This window comes from Myripristis murdjan, chromosome 9, assembly GCF_902150065.1.
Source record: "Myripristis murdjan chromosome 9, fMyrMur1.1, whole genome shotgun sequence".
NCBI lineage: Eukaryota > Metazoa > Chordata > Actinopteri > Holocentriformes > Holocentridae > Myripristis > Myripristis murdjan.
This window is the reverse complement of record NC_043988.1, coordinates 5,133,856-5,152,619: the sequence shown is the minus strand read 5'-3', so window position 1 is coordinate 5,152,619 and position 18,764 is coordinate 5,133,856. Positions and strand designations below refer to the sequence as shown.

The following is an 18,764-nucleotide window of genomic DNA, read 5'->3' as shown; positions in this document are numbered from 1 at the left end:
CCTCTTTTTCCAACCGCAACCACTACTGCTGCTGCCTGTCTGCCTGCCTGTGCCTGTCTAAAGCCTACTGGCACAGACTGGCAGCCAAGGGTACTGAAGGACTTTATCCCAGCAGCTGAGTTGTACCAAAATGGGCTGAGCTGAATGGCACTTTATGCTGCATGGACAGCCAACTTGGTCAACGTGACAAGGATTGATCCTGGCTCAGCAAAGTTGCAACAGAAATAACTCCAAATACCAAACTGCCGTTGCATGAAAGTGTTGTGATTATCTGACCCGACCTAAAGGGTTAATCCATAAATCATTTTTCGCTTTTTGTTGTGTTGTATAGTTATTTTCTCTTCATCTTGATCAAATAGCTCCATCAAGCCGTGTACTCAACAAAGAAAACAGCAAGTAGTGATGAAACATACGTCACTGAAAACCAGCACTGCAAACATAAATGGCCTACAACTCAATGTGTGTGTGTGTGTGTGTGTAACTCCCTCACTCTCAGAGTTCAATCCGCTGGGCAAAGTGTCTGTTTTGTTTTCCCCTCCACCCCAAATCGGAATTTAATTCAATTCACTTTCACCAGCGTAAAAGAAAGACAAGTCAAAAGTCCACTCAGGCTTTTGGGAGTAAAGCTGCTTTATCTGTCCTCCACTGACCGGGCGGCTGTGTGTGATGTGTGTATGTCAGTGTGTACGTGTGTCGGAGAGAGAGAGAGAGAGAACCTCAGGAGAGAGCCAGGGACGATTTGTATTTGATGTTGACGATATCATCATTCACTCCATCCCACACAGAACAAGCCACGATACATCGAGTATATAAGCCATCCACCCCTACCACAGGCCGCATGATATTTCATGACAAGTGGGAGCGAACAGCAGCTAACTGCCATCCACAGGAAGAGATGCAGTCCAGCTCCCTCCTAGGATTTAATGATAATCTCTCCTGCCTACAGTCCTGGGCCTCAGTGAACCAGCTGCTAGTCCATTAGACTTTACAGATAGCATTTATAATTCATTTAGCTGTCAGTTAACCTTCTGCTGCAGATTTGCATGCTCTCTCATCAGTCACCCTTCATCCCCTCAATCTCCAAAGCTTTATCTCTCGTTCTCTCTTGCTCCCTCTTTACCTCCTTTGTTGAAGGGGTTCTCTCTTTGCTGTTTGTTCTTTCTTTCCTCTTTCCTGTCTTAAATCTCTGTCTCTGACTGCCTGGCCCTCGCCGGTCTCCATAGATACCCGGGCAGTGGCTTTTGCCCAGCCCAATGTAAGCCAATCACTCAGACGTACTAGATCTAGGTCAGACACATTACTAGCTGGTGTTACTGGAGAACTGCTGTTATAGCAGCAGCAGAGCTGGGAGAGCTCAGAATATGCTTGATTACTTTCCACAAGGTGCAGAATATGTTGCTGAGTGCTGGTTACCTTACCCGAACTTCTTTCTCAAGGTGCAGAATCCAACACCAGTGTAATTGCCTACACACTGTCAATACTGATATTTTTTTAAATTAAATGTAACTAACTTAATTAATTAACTGGAAAAGGCTAGATTTTTTTGAAGAAAAAAATGTGTGTGCTTGCTTCAGCTTGAAAAGATAGAGTTGACATATTTTAAGTAGTACTGGATGTAGTTGAAGTACCAGTTACAGCTGTACATAAATTAACTGAAGCAGTAGCTGAAGTACTTGAGGTAGTCGTGGAAGCAGCAGTAACAGAAGAGGTTGAAACACTTAAGGCTAGCACTAGAAATAGTAGTACCAGCACTAATAGTAATACAAGCAGTTGAAGTACCTGAAGCAGTACTGGAAGTAGCAGTAGTAAAAGGAATTGGAGTACTTGATGTAGTAAAAAAGTTGGTGGTATTAGAAGGGTCTGAAATCCCTGAAGTAGTACTCAGCGTAGTAGCAGTCGAAGGGCATACAATACCTGAAGTAGTACTCAAGGTAGTGGCAGTAGCAGGGTGTGAAATACCTGAAGTAGTACTAAGAGCAGATGTAGTAGAAGGGTTTAAAGTGCTCAGTAGTCCTGAGTGTAGCAGTTGTAAGGGTTAAAATACTTGAAGTAGTACTCAATACAGTAGCAGGGGAAGAGATTGATGATCTTGAAGCAGTACTGGAAGTAGTAGTAATAGGAGTTAAAGTATTTGAAGCAACACTAGTAGTTCTAAGTAGTACTTGAAGTAGGTTGGGATGAACCGTAGTAGAAGGGGGTGAGGTAGTTGAAGTAGCATAAAATTCAGTGGTATTAGAAGGGGTTGTAGTACTTGAAGTACTAGAAGAAGTAGCAGTAATAGCCAGGGTTGAAGTACATGAAGTACTAAGAATGTATCTGTGATAGAAGGGGTTGAAGTACTTGAAGTGATACTGAATGTAAAGCAGTAGGATGTAAAGCAAAGGGTTTATGTGCTTAAAGTAGCATTGGACATTGTAGTAGTAGAAGGGATACAGTCCTTGAAGTAGCACTAAATGTATGCAGTAGTAGAAGGGGTTGAAGTACTTTAAGCAGTAGCGGAAGTAGTTGTTGAAGACGGGCGCTGTTAGACAAGGAGGTCACATGACTTCTGGACTGGAGAAGAAGCCTCAGGAACTCAGGTGTGCAACCTGGGCACCGCACACAGGTGACCTACCTGTCCCCTTTTCACTCACTCAAGAAGACACTCAAAACATGGCGTGAGCTCAGACAACAGCTTGAAACGAAGAGTATCACTTCAAAAATGGCATCGGCAGAAAGAGCACTAAAACATTTCAATACTAAATATGTATGCATTTGAAATTTTGGGAGTTTTGACAGAGAAACTGCTGAAGCAAGCGCATTAACAAGCAACTGTGGGGTACTGTTATCATACAGCAGTGACAATTAGCAGGCTGTGTGATGACAAGTACAGAAAACAGTGTGAATTGCTAACTATGAAATGTGCTAAATGCTTGAATCAGGCACCGTAAGGATGACTGTAACTGAGCAAGGAGACCTGCATCATGATTCTATTTGACACACCAAGCCTTCAATGAATCTATCAGCCATCTTCTTTCTGTACAATGCTTAATGACAACTAGTCTTCCAGCTATTCTGGTAGCTATTTCGCCCGCTCTGAGGCAAAGAAACTTCTTGAAATAGAAACCAGGGAACAGAGCCACAACAATTCTTGGCATCGCATCCTGGCCTCGATGTCTAACTCCATCATCTTTCATCCGAGTATGCTCCAGACAGGCAGACTTTAAAAAGCTGGCAGCTGACAAGCATACAAATCAACATTATTTAGGCTAACCTTTATTTAACCAGGTGAAAGTCTCGGTTTTATTAGGCCATGTTACCAAGAAGGCAGGATAAAACAAGAATGCATCAGAAAACAAGGATATCAGTAACAGAAGAACATCCGCTTAAACTGATATTTGAGAAGTAATGGTGCTATTTTCCTCTCATCATTACTGAGTGCTGGATAGTGCTGGCTAAGTTACTCAAAAAAAAAAAAAAAAAAAATCAAGTTAAGTTACTCATTACTTTCCTCAAAATGTAGAGAAGACAGAGCCATCTATTGGCCATAAGGGTATCTGATCATGTAAAGATTTTCAGCTGTAATTAAAATGCAGCATAAGAGGTTGTTAAGTGATATAGTTATTTCCTTTGCTACCATTATTCTATGCACTGATATCTATATAAGACTGTACAGATCTGCTGGGATTAGAAATATTACCTTTCACTCTAAGTTTTCATGTCCACACCAAAGTCACTTAAAACACCTGGTGAATTCTGGTCAAGTGTCTTTCATGTTAATGCCTTAAGTCTCTGAGCTCTTCTGTTTTTCTGTAGAAAAAAAAAAAATGCTGGTGCAGATGCTGAGTGCTTCAGCTGCAAAACCAACTCCTGTCCCGTCTGACAGCCAAGAACATGGCCAACTGGCTGGTGGAGAAAATCTCTTAGGGAGAGGCGAGACAGTCAACCACTAAATCTGTCTTTAACTCTGCTCATGGTAAGTTCATGCCTCTAATGAGTCGGCCATGGGGCAAAAGTAAAGACAACCTTTCTGTTTGCACTGTGGAGGTTCTCACCGGAGGACTAGGACGCTGGTATGATATCTGTAGGTCCATTATCATGAAAAGATATCATTTGCAGTAAATAACCACAAATTACTAGACTTCTCATTTCTTGTTTCAGATGTGGCAAGTGAAGCGCAACATGGAAATGAGAGACATAGAGAGAGAACTGGAAGTGTAAATGGTGCTCAACTCCCCAAAGGCAAACAGTCTCCGTTTTCAGTGAGTCACATTTATCTGTAGTGTGGTATCACTGAAGCCACATGGTGCTAGTATGTGTTGATACCCCAGTGACTGGCTGAGGAAGCCATCAGGAGCCCAGTGGAGAGGCAGCAGCAGGAGGTCAGCTCCAGCCGCCTCAGCCTCCAGGAGGCGGCCATGACCATCAAAGTCCTGCAGGACCTCTGGGTCCATCCAACGAGCCTCCCCTCGGCCATGCCCTCCCAGCAGCTCAGTCCACTGGCTGCACCAAAGCTGTTCTGAACAAGCTGTGCTCCTCCTCCTCCTGTCCAGGCTGACCACCATGCACCAACAGATCAGAGGGCTCCATCGAGAAAAAGGTAAAAGAGGAAACACGCCAGATGTCCTGATGAGGAGCTGAATTGGAACTGAACGGAACTGGCATGACGTAAGAGGACCTGCTCACATGATTTGTAGGAGCAAAACAAACAAAAACCAGTTGTTACTTTCCTAAATTAAAACTGCTTGTCTTGCTCTTCAGCTGGACCTAGATGAATCCTCCCACAGTGCTGCAGTGAATCAAGGCTCTACCACTCTTGATGGAGGTCTAATTGAGTTGCCATGCAGGCTGGTAGACACAACAGTAAGTCAGGGCTCAGCTCCTCTGGAGCCTGTGACCCCCCCACTGAGGACCTGCCCTCCTGCCTGGCCAACAGCAAGGAGGAGCTGGAGCCATCCTCCAACACCACCGCAGGTAGCACTCCTTCACTATGACGTGTGTCTGAGTCCACACGGCAGCTGATCACTACTTCCATCAAGAAGAGCAACACCTCTGACTTTTCTCTTTTACTTTTCAGATGTGAAGAGGAGCAAGAAGAGTCCAGCGCTTCCTCTGTGGCTGGTCCAAGCTCTGTGCTGCTGCTGTGTGGCAACGGCACAGATATGGAATTATCTGTTTTTTCATTTCAGTTTAATAAATTCACTGACTGACTCACTCAGTGGTGTGTAGTAGTCAGTACTAGTTACGGTATTAGTTTGCACACACACACACACACACACACACACACACACACACACACACACACACAACATATTTTTATGTCCCACACCTACTTGTTGACACGCCATAGATAAATATCTCATGATAGGACAGATATTAAACTATAAAGATAAAAAGAATTAAGCTGTATCATAAAACAATATGTGCAAAAAGGGAAGTGTGCACAATATCTGTCAAACTCTTTTCAATGTAAATTTGCACTGATGCAGGCCAGCGGTGGTGAGAGGTGGGGTCCTGATGAGCAAACGTTTGTTTTGAAATATTAGTGATATTCTGTCTCTCATCTTTTCATTTGCATTTGCATTATTCTCTTTGATCATTTCTTTATTCAACAATGTCATTAAAAGATTTACTTTAGTAATAGTTTTCTATTTTTTTGGGTATAGTAATTTTCAAATTTAAAAATAATGACGAAAAGCATAAAATATCGGCTATCTGGAGCTTCAGTCAAAAAAAAAAAAATCTGAGTAAGTATGAGCCTTAAAAAACCAGTGGCTCTCCTGCAGTCCACTTCAGATGATATGGGACACTGTGATTGGCTTAGAGACGCCTAATCAAATAAGTTTGTGCATTTTGGGATCTAAACGGGTTGAGAAGAGACAGAGGTTACACTTTTTGTCAAATGTTTTTTTCACACACACACAAAAAAAAAAATCAGCACTGCATTCATATCAGCTGATCCTAAAATAATAAAAAAAAAAAAACAGTCTGCTTGGCTGAAACTCTGCAGAAAGCCATGAAGGAACGGCAAAATGATCACGCATTACAGCACATAATGCAGCCAATGTTGTAGCTGCCATTTGGATGCTAAGCTGGCCAATGGCTAAACTGTTGTGGCCATAATGTCACAATCAAAAATGAGCTACACAGCGTGTCCTAGGGCTCCACTGCTCTATCATGGGCCTTTTCCCTCAGCTGATGGAGAGAAGGGAGCTGCAGAATGCACAGACTGTAACCGAGGCACTCCTTCATTATTACATTACACGCTTGAAACTTTCCTCTCTGTGTTTAGCGATGACCGCCTCCTGACTGCGAGTACCGCCAATCAACGGTGTTTTGGAGGAAACGTCCATCAGTGTGAGCATCTTATCAGCACCACAAGCCCGCCTCGCTTGCTTCTAAGTCTTTCTTGACTTATGCGTTTTCCTGTGTGAGGCCACTTTGCTGCTTTGGGGGGGGTCACACTCCCACCAGCCAAACGGTTCACTTGTGTTCCTTTATGTCACCCTCCGCAAAGCCCTAACTTTGCATCTTGACAGGAAGTGTTGCTGTTCCTGAGCACAGAGGATATGTGAGCTTCTAGTCACAAGGCTTGAGGTTTTGCTATGACCTGTTTTTTTTTTTGTTTGTTTGTTTTTTAAACTTTAAAAACTGACCTTCAAAATCTTTTTTTTCCAAGAGAGCTGGCGTCAAAAGAGAGAGCGTCAAAACTCTGGACGTAAAATACAACAAAACATCTGGCACAAAATCTGTACAAATTAGAATGTAAAACTTTTCAAGTCACATTCAAAATGTAAGAGCAAAGAGTTTTTTTTACCTTTGGAGACATGAGCACATTCGCTGAATTTCTTCAAAGAAACAAGGGAGGTAAAGGTGATCAGCAAATTAGAAAAAAATTAAAAAAAATTAAAAAAAAACTACAACATTACAACATTAGTAAAATAGAATAAGATTACCAGAAAATTAAAAAAAAAAATCTGAAAATTAGCAAAAAATATTTTTAAAATGACAATAAAACTACATTTACATTTATTACAAGGTGCTGATGGATCAACATGACATTTCTTGTGCTTAGATGCTTGTGAAAGCTGTGATTTTGAAAAGTTTTATTTCACCCTCTTAACAAAATTAATTCAATTAAACAGTTACAGTGTAATATTTCCATGTCCTATATAACTATTGTTTTTATGACTAATATTCTTCTATTCTTTCCAATTTGCTTGTCGGCTTTATTTATGTTTTTGAAAGAAATCAAGAGAATTTGTTCAGATTTCAAAAGATTAAAACTGACTTAAATTCACTGAGGGCGATCAGTGCGGACAATTTAATATTTAATGATAACAACAATAATTTGGTGTATCTGAGAAGAGTTCCATACTCTGGCAAATGAGTGGAAATGACTGCCGGTGCGACATGGTAGGCTGCTCCAATACTGAATCGCATCGTTCCAAAACTCTTTCTAGCTCTCTGAACTTCCCCAGCTCACACGCTGTCGGTGCTTCGCTTGTTGAACTGCTCGGCCGACGTTCTCACTTCCTCCTGCTGATTTCTTTGCTCCACTACCAGCTTCCTCTTCTCTAAAGGTGTTGTTTTGCTCCTATCAGGTTTTCTGGTGCCAAGACCCAGTCCTCGACAGCCCCACTGCACTCGCTCTACAACATCGTCGCCCTCTGCTCTAAAGGCCGTCTGTGTTTACTCAACCGCGTCTTTATCGCTTCTTTTCCACCCGTTTACTGGACTGCGTTCTACACGTCTTACAGCTCCAGCCTTCAACTCTGTGTCCAGTTTTCCTTTCACAGAGAAGACAGCATGGGCCTCCAAGCCGGTGCAGGAGCGTCTTTCACTTTTCTACCTTCTCTCCCCTATTATTTACAACTACCAACAACCACCGTTAACGTGTGTGTGATGAGGGTTGTGTGTTTGCAGATATGAACTTGGCGCCGCTCTAGTGGCAGCTTGTTACAGCAGCTCCTGTTCACTTTGAACTTTTTTCCCCTTTTTAGTTGAGTCTCTTCTTTATTAGGGCCCGAGCGCTGAGATAGCGCGAAGCCCTATTGTTTCCATAGGGATTATTATTATTATTATTATTATTTTTATTATTATTTCGGCTTTTTGCTCGTGAATAACTCGCAAGCACGTGGACGAAAAGTCACCAAACTTTGCGTGCGCGTCGGTTCTGGCGAAAAATTTGATATTTCATGGGTCTCGCAAAAAGGCGGGGCAAAATGGCTCGACAGCGCCACCTAGAAAATTAGGAATCGCGAGCCCCACGATACAGTTTGTCGTAGAACGCTGAAATTTGGTACACATATTGATCATGACCAGACGCACCAAAAAGTCTCTTGGGCCCACGCCCTAAGTCCAACAGGAAGTCGGCCATTTTGGGTCAAAGTTGCGATTTTGGCGCCGTTTTTGCCGTTTTCAGCCCTCGCACTTTTGCAAACTCCTCCTACAGATTTGACGTCAGCAACTTGAAATTCGGTCAGTATCAAGTACAGGCCTTGAAGATGAAAAGTTATCAAAACGGTGAGTTTTCGACATTGCTGAGGGGGCGTGGCCGGCGGCGAACTTCGATCCTTCGCCGTGCAAATTGAAACGGCCATAACTCCGGCACACGTGATCCAAAGAGCCCCAAACCTTTTGTGCTTGATAAGAGTCCCGCCCTGAACACATCCATGTGTCCATATTGGGTCTGAGGCATAGCGCCACCTACTGGCGACAGGAAGTATCATGCCTCATGACTCCAAAAACAAGGAAATGCATCAAAACATTGGGATGCGACTCCATTGGGCCAGCTGGCATTAAATGCAGCGAAACGCGACCGTTCCCCGACGTACGCAGGGGCGCGAGGGCCCGTTCATTTCTATTTAATTATTTATTTGTGCTTCTTTAGAAATTTCCCACTGTGGGACTAATAAAGGAATATCTTATCTCTTATCTTAAAAATAATAATAATAATGAAAAAAACTCTCAAACATGTTTCTGAGGAACATCCCCTATTCCTGTTTTTTTTCTGTATATCTCTATTTTTAAGTATTCCCAGTCCCAGTACCTGTACCTATTAAAGTTTAATCCTGTTTCTGTATTCCTATACATGTTTTTTTTTTCTATCCAAAGTGGGGCGAGCAATTTTAAAAGATCAGACACATGGCAGGGCAAGAAAGATCCAAACACCCTTTCTCTATACTGTACTTACATTTGCGTTGCATTTCAGGCATTTGGATGACGTGAGCGTAATACTCGAATAAGTTCCAATTCCGTGATCAGCAGCAATACAAGCAAGCGGTACTAAAAAGGATGAAGCACCCTGAAAACACATGCAGCACATACTCCTGTAGCACTACAATGATCACGTATGGAGGGGATGATGGGTAACAAAGTAAGAGCTTAAGGCTTCGACACAGGAATGTAACGATCCATCGATCTGGATCAATCCATCGATTGAGCATTCAATGATGCAATAGGATTGATACAAGGAGCAACCACTGATCACCATTGTCATCTTTCAGGTCATGCCACCTTTATTTTGAAAATCTCATGGAGCACTTATGTCACTGTTTCCACCTAAAGCACACCTGAAACTGTGGTAGCAGCTGCTAGTTGAAGCCGTGCTAGCAATGGCAAGTGTCAAAGATAAAGACGAGGAGGAGGATATTTGGGATTCAGGAGAAAAGACAGGTCGACTGACAAAACATCTGCCGTTACCACTTAGCATTCCAGCTGCCGCCTCCTCCTCACCGGCTTTGACCAGCTTTTTTCCACATAAACTGAATCTCACCTGCAGAAGAGCTGTGAGGATCACAGCTGCCATTTCATACTTTATTTGTAAAGACATGAGGCCTTCCAGTGTTGTCCAGAAACTTGTTTTCTGAGTTGATTTAATGCACACTAACTGAATGTGTTAATGAGAATATGGTATGGTCTGATATCGATCGCAGGCCCGTGAATTGAATTGAATTGAAATCGCATCATGTCATCATGACTTTGTAATATCAGTAAATATTGTATTATTTTACAAAGAATCAATATAATATCATACCATGATGAAGCTTGTGATTTATACCCCTAAACAGACAAGAGCATTTTCAGAGCAACAGAAGAAGAAAATATGGAGTGGTGAACCATAATTCACAGAGGTGATGAAGATGTCAAGGATTCCTCATTTGTTGGTGAAGAGAGACCCATGTGTGAGAAAAAAAAAACAGATACTGTTTTCCACCGCACGGCACAGAAATGAAGACTGGACAAATGCATGTACATTTTGACTGAGGCTGGCCTGAGAGTTTGTTTCACCAGCTGCTTTGACAGGTTAGCAGCCATCATCATCATCTTTGCCCCCATCTCATTTGATGATGGGTTTGTCCGCCAGACACAGGATCTCAGACGTTACTAATCTGATCTGGATGAACCTTTAGGAAAGGATGCATCTCACTCCAGTCTTCTAGTATTATTAAAAGGAGTAGGCTTGGGAAGATTTGGGAAGATTTAAGTCGACTGTTGTCTGGTTTTCAACATTATTTCTCTATCTCTCTCTAAATCAATTCCATCCACCGTGGCCTGCTAGTGAATCAGACTGTTTTTGGATATGCTGCACAGCACACACTACCACAGAGGTGTTAACATGGAGATATGGGGACTGAGACACAGGAGGGACAGACCAGGAGGAAAGTTTGAAAGTCTAATGAGGTAATCGTCTAATCAGGAAACTTTTTAACTTTCCTCCCTGCATGGTTTTATTCATATCAAGCTGGAGATCGGCCCAGCATGCAAACAGTCTGTCAGCTGAGCTGTCCAATGGTTGACAATGCAAATAAGGCTCTCTCTGGCCCTACCGCTCTCTCACTGTTCCTGCTTCCTGTAACTGTAAAACAAAGTTGAGCCTGTTAAATGATTAACTCACCCAATATTGTCTGGTTTGAATGTTAAGCCTGGCTGAAGGACACAGAATCATACCTAAAATCTTATGAGAGGATAGATTAACAAAGGCAAAACCTAATCTATCATTTATTATCTATTAAACAACATTTATTTCCCTCAAAACAACAGTCTTACCATAAAGGACCACACCACTGATTTTGAAAAGGTTTTTTTTTCTCTAATTTTCTCTAATTTACTCACATTTTACATGGCAGCAAACCGTACTAAAGAACTTGGAATCAAATCCCTCAATTTTCATATCTGAGTTTTTGGTGGAAACAGCCACCGCAGAATGTTCTGTGTCTGGGGCTAACAAAGTCATCAGCAATCATGAACCACAGAACTGATAATTGGCTGTGGGACAGAAGCATTTCCCCTGAGAACTATATTGTGGCAGAGAACCTGTTTCACTGTGCCAAATTCCAAGTCATCAAAACACAACAGTGTTGCTGCTTTTAGGAAAACTCATGTGGATGACTTTATTATGGTGATGGAACACTGGTGTGAAGAAAGTCTGAAGTCTCTGAGAGTTCATTTTCATATCAAAGTGGAATGAATGGAAACTATTTGCTGGATAAAGATGGAGGAAAAATGACACCACAGTTCCAAAATATGACTGCTTGCTTTAAAGAATGCATATTTTGTAGATATTACATTATAAACATGCAAAATCACTGGTATGGTCCATTAAGGCTTTATTTTTACTAAGCCAACTGCTAGTCTATCTGAAATGTACTGTCTGCAACATTTTCGTTGGTTTGTTGGTACTCCAGCCGATTTCCACCATGTTCATGATGTCCAGACCCACCGGCAGCTTCACCCACCTCTGCAACACCCCCACCCATAGTTTATTAAAGGCCCAGAATTCAGACCGACGTGCCAACAATAACATGGTTCTCTCCGGTACAAAATTACTGAGAGATTCCATGGCTTACTAAACCAAAGAAGCCTCGTTCTTTGCCTAAAAAGCTCTGACACCATCAACACTAGGCTAACTTTTACTTAGAGGAGAGCACTCAGAGAAGATAAGAAGCACTCCAGCAGGATTTCAGCTTGGCTTTGACCTTTCTGCAAGCGAGTAAACTAGTATCACCTGTTCATCTCAAGACACGAAGCAGTAGCTGATAGAGACATGAAGACATGAAGCACAAACGTTTAATGTGGTTGTGGTCTTGTCATATGCTGTCATGCATTCGCTTTTTACGCACTTCATATGTAGTGGATAATTACTAGAGCAAGAACAGGCAATGATATTGTTGTTTCTGTATTTGGCATTGCTTTGTAGGACCGCTCGTGAAAGAATCAAGCCTTTTGAGCAGCTCCTTGGTATGAACAATCATCATTCCCAATCATTCCTGGGGATCTTATTATGAATCCCAACAGAGCTCAACATGCTTACCAGGATGGGCCACATGGTTTGGGTGAGAGTTTTCATTTCTGAAGACTGTTTTTGCAAACAGGCAATAGACACAACACATTTTCTGAGCTATTACATAATTTATGGACATACCCTGTCCAGAACTGTGTTGAGATTCCTAACTGTGCCTGGGAACCATCTTTTTTCCTCTCTTTAGGGTTCATTAATGTTGTATTCTGTTCACCTGTAAAGCAAAGTAAATAATGGCAATTTGAGGAGGTTCCTAAGCACGGTTTATTTACTGTGCAACAGAATAGAACATTAATAGAAGAAAAAGGACCCCCAAATAAATGAGTATAAATAATGTCTATTTCTATAAGACTATCATGATCAAATTTCAGTATAGAAGTGACCTTCAAAGTCTATAAGGCTTAACATCATTGAAATTGAAATACAAATGACTAGGCTAACAACAAAGAATAAAAAAAATAGTCATCATGAAAAGAGATGAAGTAAGAATTAAAAGGAAAATGCTAGGCTGAATTTCACATTCCACAGAGACAACAAATGCTCCAAATCAAGCTCAACTGGAGGTGTGGCGGAAGCATTTGGTTTGCTAGTGATGAAAAAATATCACACATAGTAATTTGAAATTATGCAAGCTTCAACAGCAATGGTATCCAAAAATCAAAGCACAAGAAAGCCAAACCGGACAAAGGAAGTGAAGGCTACTGTGGTGAGAACGCCAGACGGAAACAAATCCCTTTCCCGAAACTCCTGTCTTGGCACGTCATTCTCTTTGTTTGCACATCATATCTCGTCTTTGTTTGAGTTAAGCAGCCATTTATGCCCCTTACGTTACTTCTATGGGTGCATTCACACCAAGCTGCCTCAGTACAATGCCACTTCAACTCGAATGGCACCAGATAACTGCACCAACACGCCTAAAAATGCATCTCTGTCCTCTCCCGAGAAATGTGAGTTGCAGCTCATTAGGTATAAGAAAGAAATCCAAACCGGCTACACGGAACAACCTCAGAAAGCAAGGTATTAAAGGTATAAGGAGACAAATGTTGACGTCTATACCCAGCACTTCTTTAGGCTTGGAAAGCCTAGCGTAACAAAATGAGCTATTTCTTTATGTGTTCTTCACTGGTATGAACTCCAGACAAGCCAAATTACAGCAAAAAGCACAGACAAGTCAACGACACTTAACTAAAGTTACAAAGCAAAAGTTGGTTTGTCATGTGAACCTCCATGAAAAACATAAAACATAAAAATGCAACAAAGCACACATTTCCATATGATTGAGACCAAAGAAAACCAACTGATGGCGTGATTGCACCATTAAGATTTTGTTACCAGGGACAATTGTGCAACACCTAAGTGATATTGAGGAAGTACTTAGAATAAAAGCACATGATTACAAGATGTATCTGTCAGGGACATAACTTGAGATAAATCTGTGCAACGTATTGTTTTCCGCGCAAATCTGATTCTAAGGCCGTTTTTAGGGCACATCCTAAATTAAGATGCTTCACGTAACTGGGCAATGGTCCTCATCTAATCTAATGCTTAAGCATGTCTTCATCAATATGGATGAAGATGTTAGCCTGATGTTACCTCTCAACAAACTGCTGACTGGGTGATTCTCCACAGCCAATCAATCCTATGGACGGTTTTACTGAGGCAGATCCAGGGCAGTGCGATGATACAGCTATATATAAAATGATGCAGTTGTTACTATTATTACAACAGAGGCACCCCAGCACAACACTGCCGCCTCCTCTGAGTGTGATCTTTAAAGGTAGGCAGGCTAAAAATAGCTGCTGCCCCCACCCACACACACACATACAAACACAATCACACACCCCTCCCCGCACCAACCCCTCTATTGGGACACCGGCAAAGGCATCAAGTGGTGATAAAAATCAAGCGCCCTGAGGACAGATCCAGCTTTGCCTCAAAAAGAGCATGAACAGCACTAAAGTAAACAGGGCCAACAGGCATTAGGGTTTTTGATGGCTAATAATAAAGCCTGCAGGGATTAAAAATTTCACAATATGCGTATGCTGATGCCAAGGTTGTCGAGGTCAAGCATTACGACATTTTAATGTGTCTGTGAAAATATTTGTCTGGCTGAATGTGAATTTGAAGGTGGAGCGATGTGGACGAACATGATGTTGGGGAGTGAGTAACAGGAGCCACAATGAACAAGCACATTAAAATGATCAGCTTCAAGTAATAATGTGCAATATTTTCATGGCAATAAATGTACATTTTGCTCCTCTCTATAGTTGTTTAATATAGCTGTGTAGTAATTAAACGTCTGCCCAGTTCATGAAAGCTTTTATGTTTGTTGTTCTAAACACCCTGTGTCTAGCAGGTTCTATCCAGGTGATGCATTTCCAGTTTGTGAAGCAGGACTGGATAGATAGCTTAAAGGGACAGTTCACCCATTCTGAAAAATGTGATATTATTTAATTTCTCCCTAGCTGTTGTGTAGGACAGTAGTGGTGCTATCGTCCTCTCATTGTTACTGAGTGCTGGCTACTGGCTGGATGCTCCAAATGCTAACTGTTAAGCTCCTGCCATTGAGCTGGACTTCCCCCCAGCTAATATTCTGAAAAATAACCACAGTAATGCAATCAAACTGTTAAATAAACAAAGTTTGAGTTTGACAATGTGTAGCATAATTGTTACAAACTGAAATGGCATTAAAAATGTTGCCATTTATCAAGAAAAAAAATCAACAGTAGAACTACTTTACTGAGTGGGCTAAGCTCTCTGTGCTAATCCTTACTTACTTGAGGAGGAGTGGAGGAAAAGAAGAAGCTAGCCACAACATTACTTGCCAGCTAACTTTCAGTACTCTGGAGAAATGTGTTATTTTTGTCTTCCAATATGAGTACACGTGTTCAATGAAAAAAAGAATCCATTGAAAACTCAATCCTTCCGGATCAATCTAGATACTTCTGCATGTTGGACAGAAAAGGGCAAATACAGTTTTAAACAATAATTTGAGCAAAACTATCTTCTGCATGTATTCAGTAATTGTATGTGCATTTTAGTAACATTAAACCTTCTTTGAGTGGATTAAGGCAGTTATTTTTCAGAATGTTAGCTGGGGGGAAGTCCACCTCAATGGCAGGAGGCTAACAGTTAGCATTTGGAGCATCCAGCCAGTATCCAGAACTCACTAACAATGAGAGGAAGAAAGCTCCACTACTGTACTACAGAACAGCTGAAATAATATCACATTTTTCAAAATGGGTGAACTACCCCTTTACATAGCAGTTGGGTACTGCCAGATCCTGTGCTTTGCAGCTCTGGATGTTCACAGTGAGCTGGGTTTAGGGTTTAGTCACTCTTTAACTGATTCCGCTCTTCGCTATCCGCTTGATAGTGGATTTTTCATGAGACTGAGGTCAGATTATAAGAGTTCCAGCCGAAAATGACATATACCACTATTAATTGCTACTGATGGCACCTTATTCTTAAAAATAAATAAATAAATAAATAAAATGATAATAATAATAATAATAATAATAATTGCAGAAGGTTCAAACTAAATTATGGAACAATGAGGTTAGATATCTTTTAAGACCTTGGTTGACAAAATAATAATAACCATAAGGGAGTTAAAGTGTGCCTAATAAGTTTATAGTGACCTTATGTACTACTATAATATTCCTAAAATACTCAGATGGGAGACATTCTTAATGTGACAATTCTACTGCAGAGTATTCCCCTAAAATGGATCACAGCATTAGTTCTTTTGGAAGGGTCCTGTCCTCCAGTATCATGTCTGGGATGTCTTTGTTGAAGAGAGAAAATGGTGCTTGGGGTGGAGTTTGACTGACACGGATGCCCTGCTGTAAGTACGGGTTTTGGTGTCAATTAAGAAATTTATCATGAAGCATTCACGCAATATAATAATAATAATAATAATAATAATAATAATAATAATAATAATAAATATATACTAAAAGTCAGAAAAGATGTAAATATAAAATGATATAAATATTACAGTGACAGCATAGATGAAATATCATCTATAATATTCACTGAACTTTTCTGTGGTAATAGCCTATTATTCTCTGAGGGAATAATATCACTCCTATACATATTTCTCCTTCAAATTATTAATATTTTATTCCCTGAGAATTCCTATGTTATGTTCCTATATTATTCCCATATTACTCCCTGGGAATAATATAGGAACAATGGGAATATTAGAGTGATTGTTCTTTATGGGGTGTCTGTGTCTGGGGTGGAGTTTGACATTGGCACCCCTCTAAACATGTCTTTGAGGTTACTGTGACTAACATCATTTCATGAAGCCTCCTCATATGATATCATCTCAAATCCTATGATGATAACACGTCTGACACATTTATTAGCATCTTCTGGCTGAAACAGCACGAACACTTGATCACCTTATGACAGCATATCCTGGGCTAATCTATACTGCAATGGCCTACATTAAATTAACAACTGGGGATATTAAATGCATACCGGGATTTAGGCTGTATGGAGTTCAACTGTTGTTTATACACAAACAACAACCTGTTTGACAGGGTGGTCAAACACAGGAGGCTCCCCACTTCAAAACAGCAAGCCTGTACAAATGCATGGACATAATAATTGCAGTGTCCTGGCTATTAAGCTCACTGCGGTGTTATTATAATGTGTGATGGGCAATATTTAGCGACAGAGAGACAGGTGCTGCTAGGAACAGCCTGGAATACCAAGCTGCAGGCAATGCAGCAGCAGCAGCCCTTATTTCTAAGACCGACCGGCAGAACCGACGCCCCGTCCGCTTTCCATACCGGGGCACAGAGACATCACCGAGCCAAACACAGCTGCTGCCTTTTTAAGTCATAGGCTACCAAATAAAAACACGCTTTTATTCCTTACCGGTCCCCTCCTCTTCAAAGAGATGTTCTTCCAGAGCAGGAGATGAAGCTGGTGCAGGAATCCCATTTTTCCTCGCACTTGTGTTTCAGTATGCCCTATTTACCAAATTACCATACCGGCGGTGGCCTGTGACTGGATTTAAATAACAGGTGAATTTCTATTACATTTCCAGGCATCCCGTCGCACTATGGTGATGAGGTATGTCTCGACTTGCCAGGCTTAATAATGAATGATGTCAAGCTTATTTACTCAGTTGTGCCGGCTGACGGATGCTTATTTCGCACGGAGCGGCGGGACGCGGCGGAGCAGGACGGCGGCAGCGCTGGCTGGCGTCCCCGGCGGCGAAGGGAGCGGGCAGCTTCTCCTCAAAAACAACGGAGTCCGTGGAGCTTCACAAAGCAATGCTTTGAGTTGGAGCAGGAAACCAGTGACAGCAAACCAGAGTGAAAGCCACCACGACAATGGAAAGTATCGCATCCGGCCGCATCTTTCAAAATAATAGCACTGTTGTTCAAAATGAGGTGCAATATTTTTTTTTATGCGCGTCAAGCCTGTAAGTACGACGGCGTATTACGGCCAATGTAGGGAGACGGAAAAATTACAGAACAAGGGGAGGAGGGTAGTAATCTGAGAAAAAAAAAAAACTCAGAATTTCCTACATACAATTTCCTACAAGTCATAAATTTACAAGAAATAAAAACTCAGAAAAATTATCACAAATACATAACAGCAGTCCAATTTAGTGATAAGGAAATACTCATGATTTTTACAATTGCGTATGAGGGATGGAGGTGTAGCCTAATATTCCAAGAAAATAAACAGACTTTCCGAGATTAAAGTTGTAAATTCATGGCAAAAAAAAAAAACAAAAAACCTCAGGTACTTGAAGTAAACAGATTGAAGTGAAAAATTTACAAAAAAAAAAAAAAAACAAACAAACAAGAAACTTACAAATTTATGAGAAAAAAGCTCAAAAATTCTGAGATTATAAAGTCACATTTGCAGGAAAAAACTCTGAGATTCTGAGATTAATAGTAATAAATTTATGAGAAGTAATAAATTTATGAGAAAAAAGTAACTAAAGAAAAAGTATGTTTCCGTTTTCTTCCCTCCTTTTTTTCCCTCCTAGAGAGCCTAGTGTGCCACTATTAAATCATACCTATGTTACAGTGTGCATTTCCCTCTCCTGTTATCTTTGAGGTCAATTTGACCCCATTCAGAGTTTAACGTCTCTAAATACTGCACGAGTAACGTTGTTTTTTGTTTCATATTTAATGACTTTTCCTAATTTAATGGGTTAACAAAAAATGAATATGATGTTATGTTTTCAATGTCCTGAGCACATTTAGCACCCACCTGTAATTAACTGGGGTCACTTTGACCCCAGGCTGTTTTAGCTGTGTAAAAGAAATATCGACATTTTATACACATTTGTTTCAGTTGTTTTGGATGACACTGAGGAACTTTAACATGACATTTATAATCTTCAGAAAACTTCCATCTGCTTTAGGGCCCTAACAGAATATAACATACCCAACATAACATGACCATGTAGTGAATATACCACACTTGTAGCAGTGTGAGAAACACT

General features: G+C 41.0%; 1 protein-coding gene across 3 annotated transcripts in view; it reads right to left on the bottom strand.

Annotated features, from left to right (window-relative positions):
• Nucleotides 1-17,583, bottom strand: part of abca2 (ATP-binding cassette, sub-family A (ABC1), member 2) — a 106,374-nt gene extending 88,791 nt beyond the window's left edge. For all 3 annotated transcript variants that reach the window (XM_030059643.1, XM_030059645.1, XM_030059644.1), the window contains exon 1: nt 17,174-17,583. In XM_030059643.1, the coding sequence (XP_029915503.1) occupies nt 17,174-17,239 (66 nt within the window). In that variant the 5' untranslated portion in view covers nt 17,240-17,583. The remainder of the gene's footprint in view (nt 1-17,173) is intronic.
• Between the last annotated feature and the right edge of the window lie 1,181 nt (nt 17,584-18,764).